This window comes from Orbicella faveolata, unplaced genomic scaffold, assembly GCF_042242905.1.
Source record: "Orbicella faveolata isolate gen_17 unplaced genomic scaffold, um_ofav_v1 contig_13, whole genome shotgun sequence".
NCBI classification, from domain to species: Eukaryota; Metazoa; Cnidaria; class Anthozoa; order Scleractinia; family Merulinidae; genus Orbicella; species Orbicella faveolata.
The window spans coordinates 22,120,068-22,140,974 of NW_028301540.1; the positions used below are offsets into that span (position 1 = coordinate 22,120,068).

A 20,907-nucleotide genomic window follows, 5' to 3' on the forward strand; every position below is an offset into this window, starting at 1 on the left:
ATATTGGAGCCCTTTGGCAACTCATTTATTGGAACATTAGTGTAGTGAACAACTAGTAAGCCTTGTGTCAATCATTTGCAGCTATAACAAGACTGCCATATTAAATATAGATTTAACTGTCTCTGGGACCAGCTTGCACCTAAAAACCCCATGTTTTCCATGTCATTTGTTATGAAACATTAACTGTTCCACAGTGATAAATATATTGTTTGGTAGATGCCATAGATATATAATGCTACATTTAAGCAAAATAAAGGTGACTGAAATATAATTAAATTGGTTGACTTCTAATGTTTTATGATGATTAATCTGCTGGGCAAGTAGTATTAAACTAATTTATGTTGTTTAGTAGCTTGTAATATTTATGAATATGTAAATCAGGTATGTTAAAAACTATCATGAAGCTAACTAATGGCCTATTTGATATCAACAGTAAACAATAAAATTTCAGCAATAATTAGTGACAACATGAAAACATTACCATAACACTATCCTAAAAATATTAGCCTTGTTTGAACCTGACTGAGTAGGCTGTACTTGCACGATGGTGACCTTTTTTTGGAGATGACTATCAAATTTGATACAAATTGGTCTTTTAAAATGCACTTCCATAAAACATTGTGTGGATCAATAGTTTTTGATTAACATTTCCATTAGGGGGCAATATTTAAAAGCAGGCTGTTTGGGGTTTTTCAAGTTATTCACTAGACTTGCTCAGGGCCAGCTTAGAATAGCACACTTGCATGATGTCATCATTTGACTACAACGACCAGAATCATTTCGTTTCTCCTTTATTATTCAAATTTTAAAACTACAGGGGGGTTAAAATGACAATTGTGCCATATTAGCATGAGTTAAAAAAAATAATTAAGCATAATGGTAGTTGTAGTGAAATGATGCCATCATGCAAGTTGCCTGTTGAGTGCACAATGTACTACAGGTTCAAATTCATTCCACTTTTAAGGCTAGTGACTAAACAGTTAAGAATTCAAAGTGTAACATGGTAACATTTTTACCACATTTGATTATCGCTGGCCTTGCATTGAAACATGAAAACATATTAAATTGCTTTGGGCTTTTAATAAGGTAGTATAATTATTGTGCGATGATCCTTAAATCAATTGAAATTTTGTAAATTTGAATAAATGAATGCTGTGCTTAAACTGCCTATTGTGTATGTCTTGATCCCTATTTGTTCTAAAACTTAACACTAATTAGAATAAACGTCACAAAGTAACATTTTTTTTTAGATAAAACAGGCTTAATCAGTCCTTTGAGATGTCCCCCTTGATTAATGTCTGTTAACTGTCAAAGCATTACTCTTGCTAATGACTTTATTAGCTATGACCTTATTAACTACTAAAAAGTAATTGACATTCAAATAATTGAAAGCAGGAAATTCCAATAATTATCATGTACCAAGCCAGTGAATGTTGTTTCTTTCCTGTTCTGGGGTATTCTACACTTCCCACAAGGTTGAAAATTGTGAAGCAACATTGCATTTGGTAAAAGAAACATAAACTGGTTTTCTACAGAGTGATTATTGCCCTAGGTGTAGACAAGAGAAATTTACCTCCAAAAAATTAACAGTAACTTGAGTACCCCACTTTACTTCACGCAAAACTGCTCAGAATTGGGGGTGGGAGGGGGGTGGGGTAGGGGTGGGGGGTCAAGGAGTAAGGGAGTTAACTCCTTGAACCATGAAAATCACGAAATGGATGTAGGAGTGAATATTGCTATCATATGACCCCCCAGTAAGAAATGATATGAACTTGTTGAAAAGTCTGCACATAATTTTCAGCACAAAACATCCCCTATACCAGGAGTAATGGTCAAAATACGCAAAGTATGAGTTGCATTTGGTGCATAATGTAGAAAAATATTGTGGGTTATTCCAGGCTTATCTGCGAGGCCATGTCTGGCTTGTCTTCATCTACTCTGTGTAAAGAGCAGGAAATGGCAACTCAGATGTAGGCTGCAACCTTAAAATGAGGAATAATTACATTTCGTTAGCTTAGACGTTCATGCCTGATAAAAGTCAAATTTTCATAACATTCATTGCTGCTTTGGTTGATTTAAGGGTGCATTCCTTGTGGGATGGTCCAGATCCCAGATCTCTCAGATCATGGAGAATTAAAGAAGGCAATAGCCTGCGAGCTGGTTCTTCACAGGGAAAGAAAGTAGGAAAGGAAAATCTTTCCCATTCCTCTCCTTATTTCTTGCCACGCGAAGATCCTGCTCAGAGTCTAAGGAGGCGATGAATCCTTGTCCATTGTGGATTTATTGGTTCCTCTGATCCCGGCCTGATCAATCGATGACAATCGATGATCGGAATTCCAATCGATCAATCGATGACCAATCAATAATCACAAGTTCACTGCTAAGTTAGAGTAGAAATAACTGGTGTAGTGCTTATTGTGTTAAAAACTTCTTTGGCAAGTCTAGATACGATACGTATTTTATATACCCGCCCCAAAAATATGGAAGTCAATGAAATTGCTCGTCAATGACAATCGATGGGAATTGCTAATAATCGATGACAATCGATGGCAATCGATGATAATCGCTGAAAATTGATGACAATGACAATTGATGGCAATCGAAAAACACCAAATTTTTGTTCATCGATTCCCGATATCAATCGATTGTTATCGATTGTTATCAATTGTTGTCAATTATCAGTTTCATCAATTGATCAGGCCACACTCTGATGTACCATAACTGATTATGATGAAGATAACCCCAAAGGAATGGACCCTAAAATACAACTAGATCTTTCACATCCCTTCTGATTAAAGCCCAGACTTAATTGTAAATAAAATAAATGAGAGTTATGTGGAAGCCTCACTTTTGGAAAACCTTTTAAATAATCCTGTACTAGTGTCACCAAATTATATGGTGCTGCTTTAGTTTCTTTTGTTTTATTCTTTTTAGATACAATTTGTTTTCTTGGTAAGGCATTATTCTAGTTTCACTTTTTCTAGGTAATAAAATGATCAAGAAGCACAGTGTTTTTGATTGTGTTCAAAAATGAAGGAGAATGCATACTTATGATGTAAGTGCAGACTAGGCAAAACACTTAATCAGGATTTTTTTGTTTTTTGTCACTGACGGCCATTGTCTACCTTTGTTAGAACAACATTACATTTTGTGCAAGTGAAGATGTGTATCAGATGACCTCACTGACAGTTATTTTTTAGCTACTTTCTTAGTAAATTTGTGCTGTCCTGGTCAAAAATTTATTAGGTGCAATTCATCAAAGCTTGTCAGAGAGAGACGTTTGGGTGGATCTTTGGGACTGTGCATCATGACTTTAAAGTACTTTGGCTTTGGGATGTTAAGTGTGGGAACACAGCTGATGACGCCTGTTACATAAATCAAAATGTGTCGATTTTGTCAACGAAAAAGGGTTGAATGTCCGCTAAAGCAATCATTCAAGCCATCTGAAGGCATCACATGAACTCTAATTAGAGTAACTATGATCTTTAATTACTGTCAGTAAGTAATGAAGTACGTAAACAAACAAAATGCCATAGTTTATTCCCCAATTTCTGTTCACTAATATTGTTGTCATCTCCTGATATCTCAGACTCTTACTTCCTTGAAACGTTTTTGATTTCCCTTGATCAGTTATTTTAAAATGGATATAATTATTTAAGTTCGGACCAGGAGAACAACACAACCATAAAAAGTACTCTGGTTGCATTGTGTTTCAATGCTTCAGCTACTTCAGTGGACAACAGTATTATTATAACATTCAAAATATTCATGATTCCTCACCAGTTCTGTTTGCTGTATTCTGTATTTTCTTGTTCAACAATATGAAATGTATATGCATGCCTCGACTTGTCAGACTTGTTAGGAAAACTTCTGTGCAGGACAGTTCCATGAATCAATACCAAACAACCTGAAAAGATCCATATTTTTTGAGTATTTTCCAGCCTTCAAAAGGAAACCAGCTGAAGATTCTTGGGTTAAAAAGGTCTTTTCATACCTGTCGACTGAAAACAGTTTTTAAAAATGTTTTAAAAACACTAGGATCTGGGGCTGTAATTAATGGCATCTAGACAGAGATGTTTGTAGTTGGTGAAAATTGTCACTTTTTCTTATTCACGGGGGTAGGATTTTTATTTTCTTATTTTTTACATTTATTTTGGAAGGGCAAGGATTTAGCTCTTATTAACCGAGCAGGAGGACTGTATGGGAGAATCTTGATCGAGGTCGTGAGTACAGACCGAACGCAGTGAGGTCTGTAAACAGGACCAAGGTCAAGATTCTACCATACAGGCCGACTAAGCTCGGTTAATACGATGTTTATTATAATTATGGCAAACAAGAACAATTTAATTCGTCTAATGTAATTGGTTTGTACTAATTGGCATTTTGCTTGTGAATGGTGATGAACTGAACTTAATTTTGCCAAAGTTTTCTTGTCCTCTTTACTTTTTTTTTTCATCATGCTTTTTCGCATTTCCATAAATAAATATTGTTAGAAGAAAATAGTCAGTATTTTTGCATTTTAGTTTGCAACTTTTCTGCCACAAAACATTACTGGTCTAGATGCTGGTCTAGATGGGAAAATCTAGACCACTTTCAATATCGATTTCAGCCAATCAAATTTGTGAATTCGGTAGTTCCCAGTCCTTGTGAGACACAGCCATATAATAATTTTGAGTATTACCCAACCATATCCCAAGACTTCTGAAGATTTCTGAAGACTTTTCCTTGTCCCAGGCCCAAGATGTGTTTCACCAGACATGATCAAACGTAACTAACAAAAAGTATTCTCAGCACTTTCTCTTGAAAATCAGAGAATCGGGGAACTGTACTTTTCTTTGAAAGAATCAGTTAAGTTCCCAAATATAGCATAAAGTTTTCAGCAAGGTACAAGAAATTGGTATGTACATGTAGGCATGAGAATTGGCAGGTATACACTGTACCATGTATATAACATGCTTTATCAGACTACCACTTAATAAACTTTGTAACCAATTTCCATAGCATGAAAGAACTAAGTAAAAGTATTGCTTCAGCTCAGGATGGGATACTAGTCCATCACAGGCTGCTACATCTGGTTAGAGAAATGTGCAGCAAACTGTGCGGCATTAAAATTTAAGCACTGCTTTGACCAAAAGTGCAGCAAAATCATTGTGATAGTGTCCCTTTCTGGGATGATAAATATATCTGACAGAAATTGCTTACTTAGGTCTTTGTCTTCTTGCTCAAAAATAAGTCTGCATGGACTGCTTGCTTTCTACATATTACATTAGTATTGTGTCAATGACTAACCTTTTTTTGTAAACTGTGGAATGAAGTCCTTGTCATCAAATTCTTCTTTAGGTCCTTTAAAAACGGTTGGGGTACTGTCAGGCTCAGGGTTACATATAAAACGACGCTTTAATGCATCTGACAAAATAATGCAAAAGACATTTTTTACTTAAAAATTGCAAGTGACACAAGGATATAAAATTTTTGCCCCCTTTAAGTAGGCACATGCTCAAAGTGATACTGCACAATTAAGTTATTCCTTAACAAACTTCCCTCTCCGTCAAAAACAAATTCTGGGCTGTATATTTGCCAAATTTTTCTGATTCATTTTACTGTAGGCATGAGATTTTTAACCTGTATGTCCCAGGATTTTTGAGGATGATTAGACATGATATCTGAGCATGTGACTTCTAAGCATGTTCTGAAGATTTGGAAAGAGGTTCTTAAGATTCTCAGGTCCAAGGTCTCCACGCACATATAACCAGCTTACCTGCACTTTTCTTTCCTTGGACTGGTTGGAGTTGACAATTGGGTCAGTTAAGGCTGTAGTCTATAGCTCAACGTTTTCCAAGTAAGCAATAGAAATTGCCCCAGAGGTATGATATAAGTTCTCAACTGGCAGGCTTGAGAATCACTATGAAGGTGTGAGAGTGTGCTGATATTGAGCGTGCTGTCTGTTTAATTTAGGGATTAAGTTGAGAAATGGACTGAAATCACTCTCACCATTATGAGATTTGGGAACAAACTGTAGGCAGCCATTTTCCAGAGTGCAATCTTCCAGCGGTATCCATAAACCCAAGGCACTGGGTGGCTCCGTATACAGAAAGGTGGAGTCTCGATGAGGAGAGACTGTTAAAAGAAATATATCAAAGAAAAAGGAAAATACCTTAAAGCTGGACTATGTTAATCCTTGTCTTACCACTGAGTTCAAAATTCACCCTGGCATGCAATATCATTGGCTATGTTCCAATGATTATCCAGTAGATCGAAGTAGGTATCTCATCCGTATACTTTGGGTTCTGTAGCATGAAATCACTGGTCAGAAGTATGGTGGTTATAGTAAGAATCTTGACCATGAAATTAAAAACTGACTTTCTCTATTTAATTAACATTATTTGATGTACAGCTTATTGTGAGGTTTCAATCTGTGTTTAAGACTAAAAAACTGCTGCAGCAGCTGCTTTCATTGAAAGCTGGCATTTTAATATCTACCTAATATTAACGACTAAACTTCTACCAATATACTAATGAAGATGGAACAATCTGATTGGTCAGGCTATCCATAAGTGTGTGGTGCCTGAGGGGTTGTCTGTAGAATGGTGATGTTTTGTTGTTTTTCTGATGTTTTAGAGGAAACTGTAATCTGAAATATTACTGGAAGATTCAATTACCTTAAACTCTAAAAAAAAAGGAAATTGACCGTTATGAGACTTTAAAACATCAAAATTGTTCAGTGAACTGCTGAGCTCATATAAACAGCTGCAAGGTTCAAACAACAATTTAATCTGTACACAATTTTGATAAAACATGAAGTTCTATCATCTCATAGAAATCTCGAACTCAAAATCTAGTTGTTAATGAGCAAGAAAGTCAGTTCCTACCTTCTCCACCAATTCCTGGTTGCTGAGAAATTCAATCAAACAAAAAGAAAATTTAAAGTAATTTATTAGAAGAAATGAAATAAGTAACAAAAAGTTTCAATTGGTAAATAACACAACGGCCTGAAAATTCTGATGGATAACAAACCTGTTCATGTCCTCAGATTGTTTTGCAATCGCCAAACAATAATTTATAATAAAAAGTCTTATTGTGGAAAACACACAATTATAAAGAGCACATCTTCTTAAAAATGGCAAATTACAATGGTAAAGAATTATTCAGACAAAGAAGACTGCTTTGATAATAGTGATTCTGAGGAAACATAAAGAAATCAACATCCAAGTATTAGATGGCAATAGAGTCTACAAGTCTGTCTCCCACAGAGTCTGTCTCCTACAGTTCAATAATTGAACAATAATATATAAAACAGTAATTATTATAAATAACAGTTTTATATTAATCATTTACATACATATGTTACACCTATAGACTAAGTAAAGTCCCGAGATACTTACCTTAAAAATATACATACTCTGTGGGACAACTGGATGTTTAAATCCAATTGACTTGACGATAGCCTGACACAAAGATAAACTCACTGATTACACAACAGGATAAAATAGGTAAATATCACTCAATCAAATTGACAGCATTCACTTTCAATGCAGTTAAATGCACTAATAGTTAACAAAGCGGAGTGCAAGTCTTGCCTTTGCGGTCAGTGACATTTAGATCTGTGCATTGGCCAGGATTCCATGTGTTCTTGTGCCACAAGGAGTTCAAGTAGTTTTACATGGTCAGCATTTTTCCGTGAGCATCTGAGTCTCAAGCGCAGGGACTCCGCATAGGGGTTGTTTCCCCTCCCCTCGTCCCTCCCTTCTCTTTCCACTGTTTTATCAGTGTGATGGGTGCCCGCTTTCTCCCATCCGCGTGGGGGCTCATGGCTAAGTTGCCAGGATTTACCAGCCATGGGACTCAGCACTCTCCATCTAGGAGCCTGCTGCCAATAGTGGAAGCTCCTGGATGCCTCGGGCACCCAACCTCCACTTCGCAAGGCAGTTGTTAAAGAGAAATTAAAATTTACAAATTAAAATGACCCATTCTTTAGTTACCTCTATTCTCTTGTTGAATGTGACTTTTTTAAACACTGGATTTAAAGCGTGAAGTGCTGATAAGCAATCAATAAACAAACGACTAAGTAAACAAACAATAAAATAAAATTAATATTAAGTAAATAAATGAAAATTTAGAAAGGAAAAATGGGAGGGGGAGAAGAAATAGGGGGAAAATGATTTAAAATAATATCAGCTGATGATAGGAAAAAGGAAACCACATTTTTGAGGAATACAGAATTTCAATTTATAAGCATCTTGTAAAAGAATAACCTTAGAAAATGAGCTAAAAGGCAGACTGTGTTGGTGATCCATACTGCTCGGCTAATCCTTAGTATGAAGTAACAAGTAGTATTGCTACCCCCTAAATGGAACGCTAGTCTGTTGGAGGGTTCTTTGGGAAGGAAAGGTGAGTTCTGAAAGTGAGATTTATGAGTGTTAAAGGCTATATGAGGTCAGTTTTCTGGAGACAAGCACTACAAATTATTGCTAAATAAATGGAAAATCAAATCAGATGGCACATGTTTAACATTGCTAAAATAATCTTACCATGACCAACTTTGTTGATGGCATTATGTTTTTTCACGATAAGTTCACCTACGAAAATAAACAAAGTAAAGATGTGAAAATCCATTTCAGAACATTTTTGGTTATGGTTTCAGTCAATGTAGAAAAAATTCTAGAACTGCATGGAGTGTGAGCATATACAGGTATGTGAGAGAGGGAAACATTCATCACAAGCTGTAAATGTTAAGAAGAATTGAAGGTGTGTAACTTGCTAAGTCAACATCACAGAATTAAACCAGTTTGTTCATGGGAATGGTGATCATGAGTTTTGTCTGGGAACAACCCTGCTCTGTGTGGACACTCAAAGACACAGATATTACCAGTATTATAACGCCACAATACATGGAACTGTTGGTGATCTTACCTTTATCATTGAAAGCTCCTTCTTCAAAGAAATATCTAATTTTGTCTCCACTTGTCATAAAATAGTCATCTCTAAGCTATAAGAATGTAATTATGAGCAGTGTGATTAGAACTCATTTATGGTAATGTTCCACTGGTGATTTGCTACTATCAATCAGCTCTCCGCAAGTTACTGTCACTATCTTGAATGTCCAGTCACAACAAGAAGTTTAACTTAGCAAAATTCAAAACCAGTTTCTTAAATTACAAACCAAAAAAAGAAATTTAAACTACAATGCAAATTACACATCAACTATATATCTGAAGACTTTCAAGAGTTTAGACTGCATTATTGCAGAAGTAGAACAAGATTCTACTTCTGCAATAGTGTGTAGCCATCATATAATTTAACAATAATGACAAAAAAATACAAATGTGTTTGGACCTTAGGCATCCCCTTTTTTTGCTTCATGTTGAATGCGTTTCCTGATATTGGGTTGGTCAGTCAGAAAAAAAACAAAACAAAACAAAACAAAAACAAAAAACAAAAAAAAAAGAAGAAGTCTCTAAATAGGAGGTCTGGTACCCTAGCATCATTGCTGTGCAGCCTGGAAACAACAAGATATGAACCCCGAAATCAATATGGCGGAAAAGTTGGTTGATGTTATTGCAAAATTTAGCAATATACTGTACAAAAAAATGCTCCTGTTTTTGTTCCTGTTTTTCTCTATACTGTTACTATGCTCATTTTTCAGATTAAAAGTATTCAATGAAAGTGAAAAATGGTTTAACTAAGTCATTGCTTTTTTTAAAAAAAAACTATGCCAAAAATTTGAGTCGGTCGGACGATGCTAAACAGAGAAAAGAAGGGGATGGCCTTTTCACTGAATGTAGAATTGTGAAAGTTGGCACGTCAAATGCTATGATATAGAATGTTATTTTCAGGATTGAAAATTGCATGGGAGAAGTAATGATCAAATTGGACCAAGTGTTTTAATCAGCAATAATTTGGATTTCTCAACAATTAGATATTCCGGGGTACGTACTTACAGATTCTATAGTCATAAGCTGTCTAACCATTCAATTGCAAAATTAAGACTTTTTGACTTTTACCCATAACAACATGCAAAAGACAAAATGACAGGTCTTGTGGGCTGTTACGTCACGATCAAGCGGAAAAGATGAAGAAAACCGTGCATTAAAGCATTTCTGATCTACTGCAATTAGTCTTTCCTGGTGAATGGCATAATACGCTTAGTAGAAGTTGATCCATGCTTCAGGTTGCATGCTAGCCTGCAAATGCAGACGTATTTCCGGCTGTCACTTGGTTCTGCCGAAAAATAATGTCTGCGAACCCGAGCCAGGAAACGATTTCTGTGACGTAATGACTTTTGTTTCTCCTTGGCCAACCAGATTCCATGATAGAATGAAACTTGAGTGCTCCTCGCAGCGAATACCTCGCGCAGTAGTTCTGGGGTTGAGCTAAACTGTGATTGGCTTTGAATTCCTACGTCACAGAAATCGTTTTCTGGCTCGGGTTCGCAGACGTTATTTTTCAGCGGAACCAAGTGACAGCCGGAAATACGTCTGCGTTCGCAGGCTAGTTGCATGCGAGCAAACCTTACCAGTAATTCACTAAACGGTTGAGGTAAAATATCTCTCTATTATTCAGTTGCTTTTACAAAAGGCTCTTACCTTCGTCTGGTTGTCACCGGTAGTGAAGATGCTTCTTGGGTGATCGTCCAAATTCATGTCTTCCACAATGTCATGCATTGCGTTTCTCATTTCTTCCACTTCATCGAGGGTGAAGAATCCTTCGATGACTAGAAAACCATCTGTTTTGTACTAAAGGGAATTAATTAGATGTTTATGAGCTTGAAGTATCTACGTCTTTAGCTAAAAATCGCCTAAATAATGTACCTTTTCAACCTGCGCCAGGGAAAGCCCTTCAACGCCCGCCATTTTAGTTTCACAATCTGGAAATGTACCGACGGAAACTGGGAACTACCTATGGTGAATGGACAAAAGACCAACCCAAGTGGGAGAGGGGTCGGTATAACGTGGGTGGTGCAATTTTGTACCTTTTTGCTTTCCACTGTTTTAATAACTTTAGGTAAGTAAGGCTGCAGTTAAACTTTTCGCATAATCACTGCTATATCTATACCACATGAAGCGTAGGTAAAGCGTAGGTAATATTGTAAAATTTATAGGTCCAGAACTAACGGGTTAACCCCGGGACCCAGTCCTCTTCCTCGCCGCACGTTGGAAGAGGATCCCATCCATGTTTTGAGAAAATGCTTGCCCGTGGTTGCGAAAGCTTTTGTTCGTTGAAGAAGTTATTTCCTGTCGTTGTTGCAGGAGTGACTAGAGCTAAACACACTCTTCCAGATTTACCGTACGATTATAATGCTCTGGAGCCCACAATCAGCGCGGAAATCATGCAAATTCATCACCAAAAACACCATGCTACCTATGTGAACAATTTGAATGTTGCCGAGGAGAAGTTTGCCGAGGCTCAAGCAAAAGGTTAGCTGACATCTGATTATTAAATAAATATTCATATATACATTTTATATATACATTATATAAACATATTTTCTTCTTGCGCCAGAGGTTTCAGGGAATCAAAGTTTATCAACGAAAGGCCTGCTTCACATCGAACAAAAAGCGATTTTGCACATGTTCATATTGTGGCTTGCTTGTTTTTTATGGTATTAAGTTAAATAATGTATCAGTGGTGTTTGTCTGGACTTACTGCTAGTACATTTGACTGATAACTGTATTCACAAGCTTTGTTGATCTTTTTTTCCATAATGGCTGTCTTTGAAGTCTTTGAATTAAGTGGGTGCATGTTGGGAGTGGTAGGAGGGTGGCTGGGGTGGGGGGTCCTTCCATCAATTAAATGGGAAGGTCAATCCAATAGACGTATTTTTTTTTGTCAGCACTAATAAAAACCTTGCACCGAGTTTAGCCACTAACCAAAGTTTCAGCATCCAAATTGTAGGTTTTTCTTGTGAAATTTGCCTCCAAATAGGCCCAAAATTTGACATCGTTGCCGCCATTTTGAACAGTACTCAGCAGCCAGGCTGCATTTTCATGGTGTCATTCCATCCAAGGGATTTTGCCAATGGCTTCTGATAATGAAGCCTTTTAACTACCACTCCAGGTTATGGCTGCTCTTGAGCTGTATTATTTCAAGCCAAACATGCTCCAAACCCCAAAAATGATAGCAGTGAAGATAGCAAAGTGGATAATTATTGGTTGGAAAAAATACATTTTGCTAACCTTTTGAAGGATGCCAAGTCAGTTGCACGTTTCTCTCGTTCCTGCCAATTTCGAGTTGGACGGAATGATGTCACATAAACACGGCCTGGCTGCCAAGTTCAGTTTCAAAATGGTGGCATCCAAAGTCAAATTTTAAGGCTTCTTTCGAGATGAATTTCTTCAGGATAGCAGGCACTTTAGAGGCTAAAACTTCGGTGATTGGGAAAGCTGAATGTTTACTTGCCATAAGTGGAGACAAAACAGTAAGCTTTTTGGAGTGACCTTCTCCTGTAAGAATAGGTTTATGTCGTGATAGGTATTTAAAGAATTAGAAAACAAAACTGAAGACCCAAAATGTGGAAAATGACAGTTTTAATCAATCAGGACCACATATTTTGTTTAGCTGGGCATTTTATGCACAGTTTTATTTGATAGGATCACAACAGAATCACAATACTGGAAAGAGCTAAGAGGATAAAAACCATACCTAAAAATCCTTACCCTCTTCAGTAGCACATACTTACATAGCTGCTAAATGGGACTATCCTTCACTCCCCTAGAGAATGATTCTGAGGTAGAGCAGGAGTAGTACTGAACCCTCTTGATTACATTACAAATCAAAATTATTTTGTTATTTTTAGAAAAAAAGAGGAATACTTGTTATTTCTAATATAGTACAGATATTGTTTTATTTATTCATGTGAGTGTTTTACAAACTTGTCTTCTTTAGTTTTATGTTCACCTATCTCTTTCTTGACTAGATGTCACATAAGACCTCAAACTTGTCTACTAGCTCCTAGGTATTCTTTGGATAAATAAACTATTGACTCGATTGATGTAATGTGTTTTTGAAATTTTCACTCAATTAACACCAGATTACCTGAGCAAGGTACTTCCAGATTTGAAGTCTCCTTATTCCAGAATTTTTTTACAAAACACCAAAAAAACATTTGCCTGGCCACAACACCTCCTTGAAATAAATCATCGTTGGTAACTCATTGAACTGAACTTCTACTGTATGGACTGTATGATAGTTGTACTTAGTACTGCTGATTCTGTATGCCAGGTGATACAAGTGCCATGATAGCTCTGCAGCCAGCCCTGAAGTTTAATGGCGGAGGTCATATCAACCATGGAATATTTTGGACAAATCTTTCTCCTAATGGTGGCGGAGAACCGACAGGTATTATGGAATTATTTTAGCTGCCATTGTGTTATAATTGACGTTAACCGCTTTGCTTATGGTAATATTTGAGGATGATCAATATTTTTCGAATCCAATAACCAACAGACCTTTGTAAAATGCATGTGAGGCAATTTCAGACAATTTTGTAGTTTCACATCACATAAGATTACATTGAAATGCAACTAAGAAAAGTTAACTGCAAAAGGGCTATTGTTAATTATTAATTAGAAGACACTTGTTGTGATGTAGTGCAAGTCTGATCTGTTCTCTTGTTGTTGATGTTTAACAGCTACATTTCGGCTACAGTCCCTCATCAATTATCCTCATAAGGGGAACTCTTTCTTCCTTTGTGGTTTAAAATATCCAATTAAAAGTAATTGTTAGATTTGTTACTAACTATGAACCCCATATATCATCTACTAAAAACAATGAAACTACTAACCAACGTTTCTGAGTATAGTAAACTTAGCCGTGCCTTGTTGACTTCTTTGAGGTTTAAATACAAATCCTGGTCTAATGCAGGTGCCCTGATGGAAGCTATCAAGAAAGACTTTGGTTCATTTGAGAGCTTTAAAGAAAGGTTCAACACAGCAACAATAGCTGTACAAGGTTCAGGATGGGGCTGGCTGGTAAGTAAATCAAAGGTTTTTCACGTTACAGTGAATGCTAATTTGAAATTCTGTACTTTCATCTCGCTGTTGATCAACCAGTTTTATTATTGATATAGTGTGAATACAGTGACACCTATACATGTACTACCACAGTATTATAAGCAGATACCCACAGAAAACCCATACTAGTGACTTCTGGGGAGCAGGGATGGCACAGTGGTTGGAGCACTAACCTCCCGCCAATGTGGCCCAGCTGTGATTCTGACCCGGTGCCATATGTGGTTGAGTTTGTCATTAGATCTTGCCTTACTGCAAGAGTTTTTCTCCAGGTTCCCAGGTTTTCCTCCCTCCATAAAAACCAACATCTCCACATTCAAATTCGACCAGGATAGAGGACCTGCATGAAAACCAGCTAAGGCTGATGTGGCTTGCTCTCAAATCTGCTTTAAATGCAGGTTTTGTTCTACAGAACTGAGGAAAGATTTATGAACCCTTATCCACTGATCAGCCTGAGTCCTAGCAAAATATCTCCACAAGACCATGATGAAAATTGGCTGCAAGATGCAAGTGAAGCATACAAAGATAGTGATGAAATCTCGGACTGTGGAAAATATCTGCAACCCTGCAGAAAGAATGGGTTGTATGACTAGCCAGGGTTGGGGAAATTATGATATATTTTTTAAAGTTTTTGCAAAGAGATGAGTCAAGAAAATGTCCTGGGGTATTTGAGAGTTTAAACTCTACCTGGCACTCAATAAATTTCTCTAAACCTATTGATAGCTGCCTGAAAATAAGCTCTTATTAAATCTTACCCCTCCCAGTTCTTAAGAGTCCCTGTCCATAAAAAAATATGGAAAATCACTCGGTTAAGGTCAAAAATTCGATTTCGCTCATATTTTTACAGTAGATAGGCTAGGGCATGACAAAAACTACTGGATGGTTTTTTTGGCAAAATATCCTTTTATTTCAAAGAAATATGCAAATTACCAAATTCCGTTAAAATCGTCCTTTGACACCCCATTTTATTAAAGAAGTTTGAGAGCCTCGCATGCAAAACCACATCATTTTTCTGTCTTTAAAACACTCAAATATTTTTGTGCAATGTTTAAATGTGTACTGGGTTGATTGTAGGGAATGTTGCGGTGTTTGTTGGGTGCAAAATAATTAAATTTTGAAGACATGTATTTCATTCACTGAAAAGTACTTCGTAAAAATAATTGATTTTCACCATGTGCGAAACCTTCAAATGGATTAAGCTTCTGGTGGTTGAATTGCAGAAGGATGGTCTACAGATTCCTGTAAAAATTTCTTTGGGCAAATGATTGTGAGTGGTGCAAAAGCTTTTCAAAGTATGTTAAAAATGCAGATATTTGACCATCCGTTGTCAAACTTCAATTTACCGGTTAGACATATATTTTAGCATGCGCCACATGTCTTGAGCTCTATTAAGTTGAAATAGACACAGAGCTGATAATTTCGAAACGTTCTAACCTTATTTGCTGTAAAAGGCAGGTCCAAAAGCCGATTTGACATGTTTCTGTCACCATTCGTCGCACATAAAGCAGAAGTTTGCTTTCGTTTACACAACGTCCGATGTACATCGCCAACTGTCAACTTATTTAATGGTCGAATACCACAAATCTATGACCCTCTTTCGACACGTATGATCACCACTGTATCTAAGTCAAAAGTGGCTGATTTGTAGATAGTTGCTTGCTTTGCACTACACCAAAATATTACATTTGATCATCATTTGATCTATCGCCGCTTGAATCCTTGCTTGCAGCAGTTCCTTGTTTGTTCATCACGCAATGCTGTCATCCCATTTTAGGGGGTAGGGTAGGACAATTTCTATCCTAATACGTAAGGCTCCGTAAGGCTTGGAACCACAGGGAGAACACAATCTTGTTGAGTAGGAAGAGATTAAATGAAGCAATGAAAAGAATGAATAGTTAACCATTGCCCGTGTTGTCATCTTTTACTAGACCACCGCTACCTACACGCCCTGAGTGATACCATAAACGCTAAATTCGTACCTAGGTCTTTTCGTGCTGTGCAATTATTTTTGGTTTAGATATAATACAGTGGGCTACTCTCGGGGAAATGGGAGGTGGCCACTTAATAGGGGTTGGCTGCTTAATAGAGGTTAGTGTACCTTGAACATTTTTTCACTATCGCGTTATAAATTTAGCTAAATTTCGTAGTAAACATGGAGTCAATTCACGACAATCATGATAGACGTCATTCTTGGAGACCCAGGGGCAGTTAGTGGGGGCGGGGAAAAAGTCTAAACGGGTCTTCGCCTGAATTTTTTTCTCACCCGTTTAGACTTTTCCCCGCTCCCACTAACTCCCCCTGGGTCTCCAAGAATGACGTCTATAATGATTGTCTTGAATTGACTCCATGTTCACTAACACAACACAGCATTCCCTAAAATCAACCCAGTACACATTTAAACATTGCACAAAAATATTTCAGTCTTTTAAAGATGGAAGAATGATGTGGTTTTGCATGCGAGGCTCTTGAACTTCTTTAATAAAATGGTGCGTCAAAGGATGATTTTAACAGAATTTGGTAATTTGTATATTTCTTTGAAATAAAAGGATATTTTGCCAAAAAAACCATCCAGTAATTTTTGTCATGCCCTAGCCTATCTACCATAGGAATATGAGTGAAATCGAATTTTCGACCCTTGCCGCAAAATTAAGAAGTTGTCTGATTTTTACAGGTAGGCACTCCTAATAGCCTGCAAAAGCAGATGTATTTCTGGCTGTTGCTTGTCTGATCTCTTAAAGAATCTGTTACAAAATTTTCTTTTTGCAAAGGTTAAACTCCACTCCCCCTTCCCACCCCCACAGCAAAATAAAAAAGAGGGAAAAATTCCAAAGCAGCTCCCAGATGTAATAGCAGTATGAAGAGTGAGAGGAACAGAGAATACTCTTAATCACAGTGATACATTACTAATGAACTAGTAGTAATGGACATTAATCCAGCAACAGTTTATTATGATATGTTCTCTGTTTCTCAGGGGTATAACAAGGTTGATAAGCGCCTGGTGATCACTACATGTGCCAATCAGGATCCTCTTCAGGCCAGTACAGGTAGTATTACAATATTTATTCATTAAACCCCAGTGAGGGGGGTTTAGGTAAAACTTGAAGTTGTAGTGTCTGGCATATATCAGGACCTGGACATGAGTATTTTTTACCTTCTTTGTCTGCCAGTTTTGTTGTCATAAATACATCCATTTCAGTGATTTACAACAAGACTTAACTTGACACTAACAAAACAAGGAAATTATGTCTCACAGACTTAAACCACTCAAAGAATTTCATACTCAGTGACTTACTGGAGCACTTGTGAAGTGCATGTATGACAGGCACATAAACTTGTGGTCAATCCCTTTTAAAGGTCACAGAATGATATTGACTGACATGCACCTTTTGATCTGTGGGACTTGATTAGCAGACAATACACTCAGGTTCAAACAAACACTGAACTTGAAATAGACTCTGACCAGCAACTTGACTAAACAGCAGGGCAATGTGATCTAGGATGTTGTTGCAAAAGGAAAAGTCTATACTAGTGGTAATCAAAGATCATGAGTGCGTTCGACACTGTCTCTTTCATATATATACCTTAAATGACTTACCTAGCTGACTTTCTACCTCTGTCTATTGCTAAAATCAACATTTTTCATGAACCGAGGTTGTACACAGACAGATATAGTGTCAAAGTCCATGCCAGTGAAGAGGTCCCCTGTATAGACTACGATGGCCGATTTGTTGTTCAAAATGTTGCGTGACGGTGCCAGTTTCTGTTGACTTGCAAAAATAGTAGGCCTTCAAAATTCCATGTTTTGACGTATACTCAGCGTGAATTCAAAACGTAAACAAAAGAACAAGCTTAAACTCTGGCCTGTAAGCAATTTTAAAGCTCCCATTCAATTTGTGTTCATGAAAATCTTGTTTGCCCAAAGGGAAATTCGGATTCATAATTCAGGCTCTGCGTCTATGCCAAGTTTTGTTTGTTATTTTTAATTTACTTTCAATGACCTGAGACTAAAGGGGACCAGAACAACATAATCATTTACATTCATGTAAAATAAATTAACTGTTATTCACTAAGCTGTTTAATTAGGTGAACATTCTTTCTAGGTGTTTGTTTACACACCAAAATTCTCTGGTTAAATGTGCAGCTTCTGTTTCCATTCATTTAACCCGCTATAACAAGCTAGACAACTCGGTAAGATGGTTCTATAACCGCAAATCATGGCCATATGCCGAGCTACACAACTCGTTAAGTTAAAGTGATATATTTTGTGCACAGAAATCAAAGCCAGCAAAGTGAAATGACACATTTCCTCCATCGATTTATTCAGCACAAAGCAGTGTTGGTTTTTGGTCGAAGACAAGACGGTAGACAACAGATCACAACATGTAGCCGAACTGCACCTTTGTGTTTGTCCCAAAAGTCGTATACATCTCGTGAAGACATCGATAAATCTTAGCTACAAGGTCATTTAATGCCATAACTCTAACTTCAAACTTCAAATACGCAACTTGCCGGTAACAGCAAATAAACACATGGAGATGCAACGAGAATGGACATGATGTCATTCACCCCTGAAGAATTTTTTTTTTTTGGGGGGGGGGGGGGCAAATTGGTGTCCCCCTATAGATAGATAGATACACAGGTCTCAAATTTTTATGCATTATGCGATTAGAACTGTCGAACGCAAAAAGCAGGCTGATCCTGTATGTCAGTGATAACGTTCAGAGAACATGAAGTGACTTACTAAGAGTATTATTTTTTGCCCCATCATTAATTCTGATTCTACTGTCTACCACCAATAGCCATCCTTTATAGACCTTTGTAGGGTCTATGTTCCTGATTAAGGTGTAGTCAAAGTATTGCTACATGTATGCTGGTTCAGAGATTTTCTCCCTTCTTTCTGCTCAGTAAAAAACTATGCCATTCTTGCTCATCACTTCGCAACCTTTTTCCACCTCTTCATGGCTTATAAATGACTGGGAAATGGAAAAGACAAAACCTCTGGAACCACCCTGATAAAGCAGTTTGAAAACAAAGCCTAGTGTTTACCCTTTACTCCCTGAGAATGCCAAATGGCTCACAGCACCATAGCTTTGCAAATATTCAAAATACTTTGATGACTTTTTGGTATCAAAGTTTTCTTGTAAAGAACTGCTCCTTGAAGGCATAAAATTGTGACCCTCTCTTATCTATTTAGCATTCATCTGCACTTAGGAGACTTCAATAATTAATCTGACCCTGGGAGTATACCCTTAACGGGAGGAACAAACTACTGATACTCCTGGAATAAATGTTGTATCTTTAGTTCTGTTGTGTTATGTCATGAAGATTGCTGCCATGATAATACGATTAGTGTAAAGTTTAAGATGCAAAACTTGAGATAAGCAAAATTATTGTTAAGTCAGGTGATTTATGTAAGGACAAACAGTGGCAAATAAAGTTGATTGACTTATCAAAATCATTTACTCAAGAACAAAGAATACTTGAAGCTTTCTTTATTTGTTAATATTACCATGGATTGCTTTCATTCAGGTTTGGTGCCTCTTCTTGGAATTGATGTGTGGGAACATGCATATTACCTGCAGTACAAGAATGTACGCCCAGACTATGTGAAGGCCATTCACAAAGTTGTCAACTGGGCAAATGTGGCAGAGAGATATGATGCTGCTAAATTATAACATGTCGCTTAATGTGTTTAGGAAGACATTTTTAGTTTGGTGTGAAGTTTGTTATGCTTTGGTGATAAAAAGTCTGTAGTATGTAGTTGTCAGTAGATTTAACATGTTCAAGATGCTGTCAGGAAATGGAGAATAAGGGCAAACAAGGTGTTCTTGTGCAATATGTTCGCTTAGCATGTAAAAGCAGCCTTTTTTGGTTTTTCAGCCATGTGTACAGCAAGTGATAAAATGGGCTGCCTTTGGTGCTTACCATTTGCCAAAAAATCTGGAAATTTTGGTTGAAAGTCAAATGGAACTGTTATAGTAATTTTTCAGAAAATCTGTTTGGAAATTGTAGACTACCTCCAGAGGTACCTATTCTTTTTCCCTTTGGAATGGAATGGCAGAAATTTCCTTACCATTTGCTAAATTTTCCAGTTTCCTGGTCTCTCCTCAGCCAAATTAGCACCATCTTGTTTGGTTGGTTTGCTGATTTTGGAAAAACCCTCACCATTATTCAATGGTCATCCCAACTGGTTCATTCTGACAAATGGTAAGCACCCAATGTTACTTTATAATTTTACTAACCAGTTCACAAACAAATTTGATTTGTTTTATATACATGTGCATAATTTTTGTCATGTTGAGTAGTTGTCAAAGTAGACCTAACTATAAAACTTTACTTACAATGGAAAGTAAGAGAGAAATAAAAGAAGCTAGTGAACATAACTAGAAGTAACTTATTGGTGAAAACTTTAAAAAAAAAGCTCCATTTGAAAAAACAAACAAACAACAAATATATCAAGACAAACAGGAAGCAAAGTTGTTTTCATTTATACTTGATTAAAAGTAGATAACATTGTTCACTTTTAACTGGTCTTTTACTGCTAACCCTTGACCCTTGTTTTTTACGCACTTGATACAGCTGTAGGCATAGGACTAGAGCTCAGTCTGAATTTGTTACATGTCACAAGCGGCAATTAGGAATGTGTTTAACAAGTATTTGTCTGTGGTTGGCACACTGTAGAGACAATTCATGATACTGGATGAAAATAAAGTGAAATGTTCTCATCTATGTCTTTCACTTTGGCATCAATTCACTCGGTCTTTCAGGCTCAATTCGTAAGAAGTTAACAAAATGTTGCATCTTTTTACACATTTAAAATTTTCACACAAAGTAAACGGATATTGAAAGGGATTTGGACCCATTAGTTCTCCGACCTCATTTTATTCTTTCTTCACTTTAA

General features: G+C 36.9%; 2 protein-coding genes across 2 annotated transcripts; one reads left to right on the top strand and one right to left on the bottom strand.

Annotated features, from left to right (window-relative positions):
• Nucleotide 1: 1 nt before the first annotated feature.
• LOC110062428 (phytanoyl-CoA dioxygenase domain-containing protein 1-like) lies at nt 2-10,896 on the bottom strand. Its single transcript, XM_020769329.2, has 11 exons — nt 10,809-10,896; nt 10,584-10,733; nt 8,911-8,986; nt 8,529-8,576; nt 7,980-8,035; nt 7,383-7,445; nt 6,870-6,891; nt 5,992-6,117; nt 5,290-5,406; nt 3,781-3,907; nt 2-1,982 (listed from the first exon to the last, which is right to left on the bottom strand). Exons 1-11 carry the CDS (start codon nt 10,848-10,850, stop codon nt 1,934-1,936), a joined length of 876 nt encoding a protein of 291 aa, XP_020624988.2. The 5' UTR covers nt 10,851-10,896; the 3' UTR covers nt 2-1,933.
• Nucleotides 10,897-11,125: 229 nt separating this feature from the next.
• Nucleotides 11,126-20,731, top strand: LOC110062429 (superoxide dismutase [Mn], mitochondrial-like). The gene is made up of 5 exons (XM_020769330.2): nt 11,126-11,414; nt 13,219-13,335; nt 13,861-13,967; nt 16,978-17,050; nt 19,536-20,731. The coding sequence occupies exons 1-5, from the start codon at nt 11,183-11,185 to the stop codon at nt 19,679-19,681; spliced, it is 675 nt and encodes a 224-aa protein (XP_020624989.2). The 5' UTR covers nt 11,126-11,182; the 3' UTR covers nt 19,682-20,731.
• The last annotated feature ends 176 nt before the right edge of the window (nt 20,732-20,907 follow it).

What these genes read in the sequence shown, in the direction of transcription:
- LOC110062429 (XM_020769330.2), top strand. Translation starts at nt 11,183, where the DNA reads ATGCTTGCCCGTGGTTGCGAAAGCTTTTGTTCGTTGAAGAAGTTATTT. An exon ending in GTTCAGGATGGGGCTGGCTG is followed by an intron (nt 13,968 to 16,977) that starts GTAAGTAAATCA and finishes TCTGTTTCTCAG; the next exon opens with GGGTATAACAAGGTTGATAA. An exon ending in TCCTCTTCAGGCCAGTACAG is followed by an intron (nt 17,051 to 19,535) that starts GTAGTATTACAA and finishes GCTTTCATTCAG; the next exon opens with GTTTGGTGCCTCTTCTTGGA.
- LOC110062428 (XM_020769329.2), bottom strand. Translation starts at nt 10,850, where the DNA reads ATGGCGGGCGTTGAAGGGCTTTCCCTGGCGCAGGTTGAAAAG. An exon ending in CATCAACAAAGTTGGTCATG is followed by an intron (nt 8,036 to 8,528) that starts GTAAGATTATTT and finishes ATTGCTTATCAG; the next exon opens with CACTTCACGCTTTAAATCCA. An exon ending in AGAGTATGTATATTTTTAAG is followed by an intron (nt 6,892 to 7,382) that starts GTAAGTATCTCG and finishes TGAATTTCTCAG; the next exon opens with CAACCAGGAATTGGTGGAGA.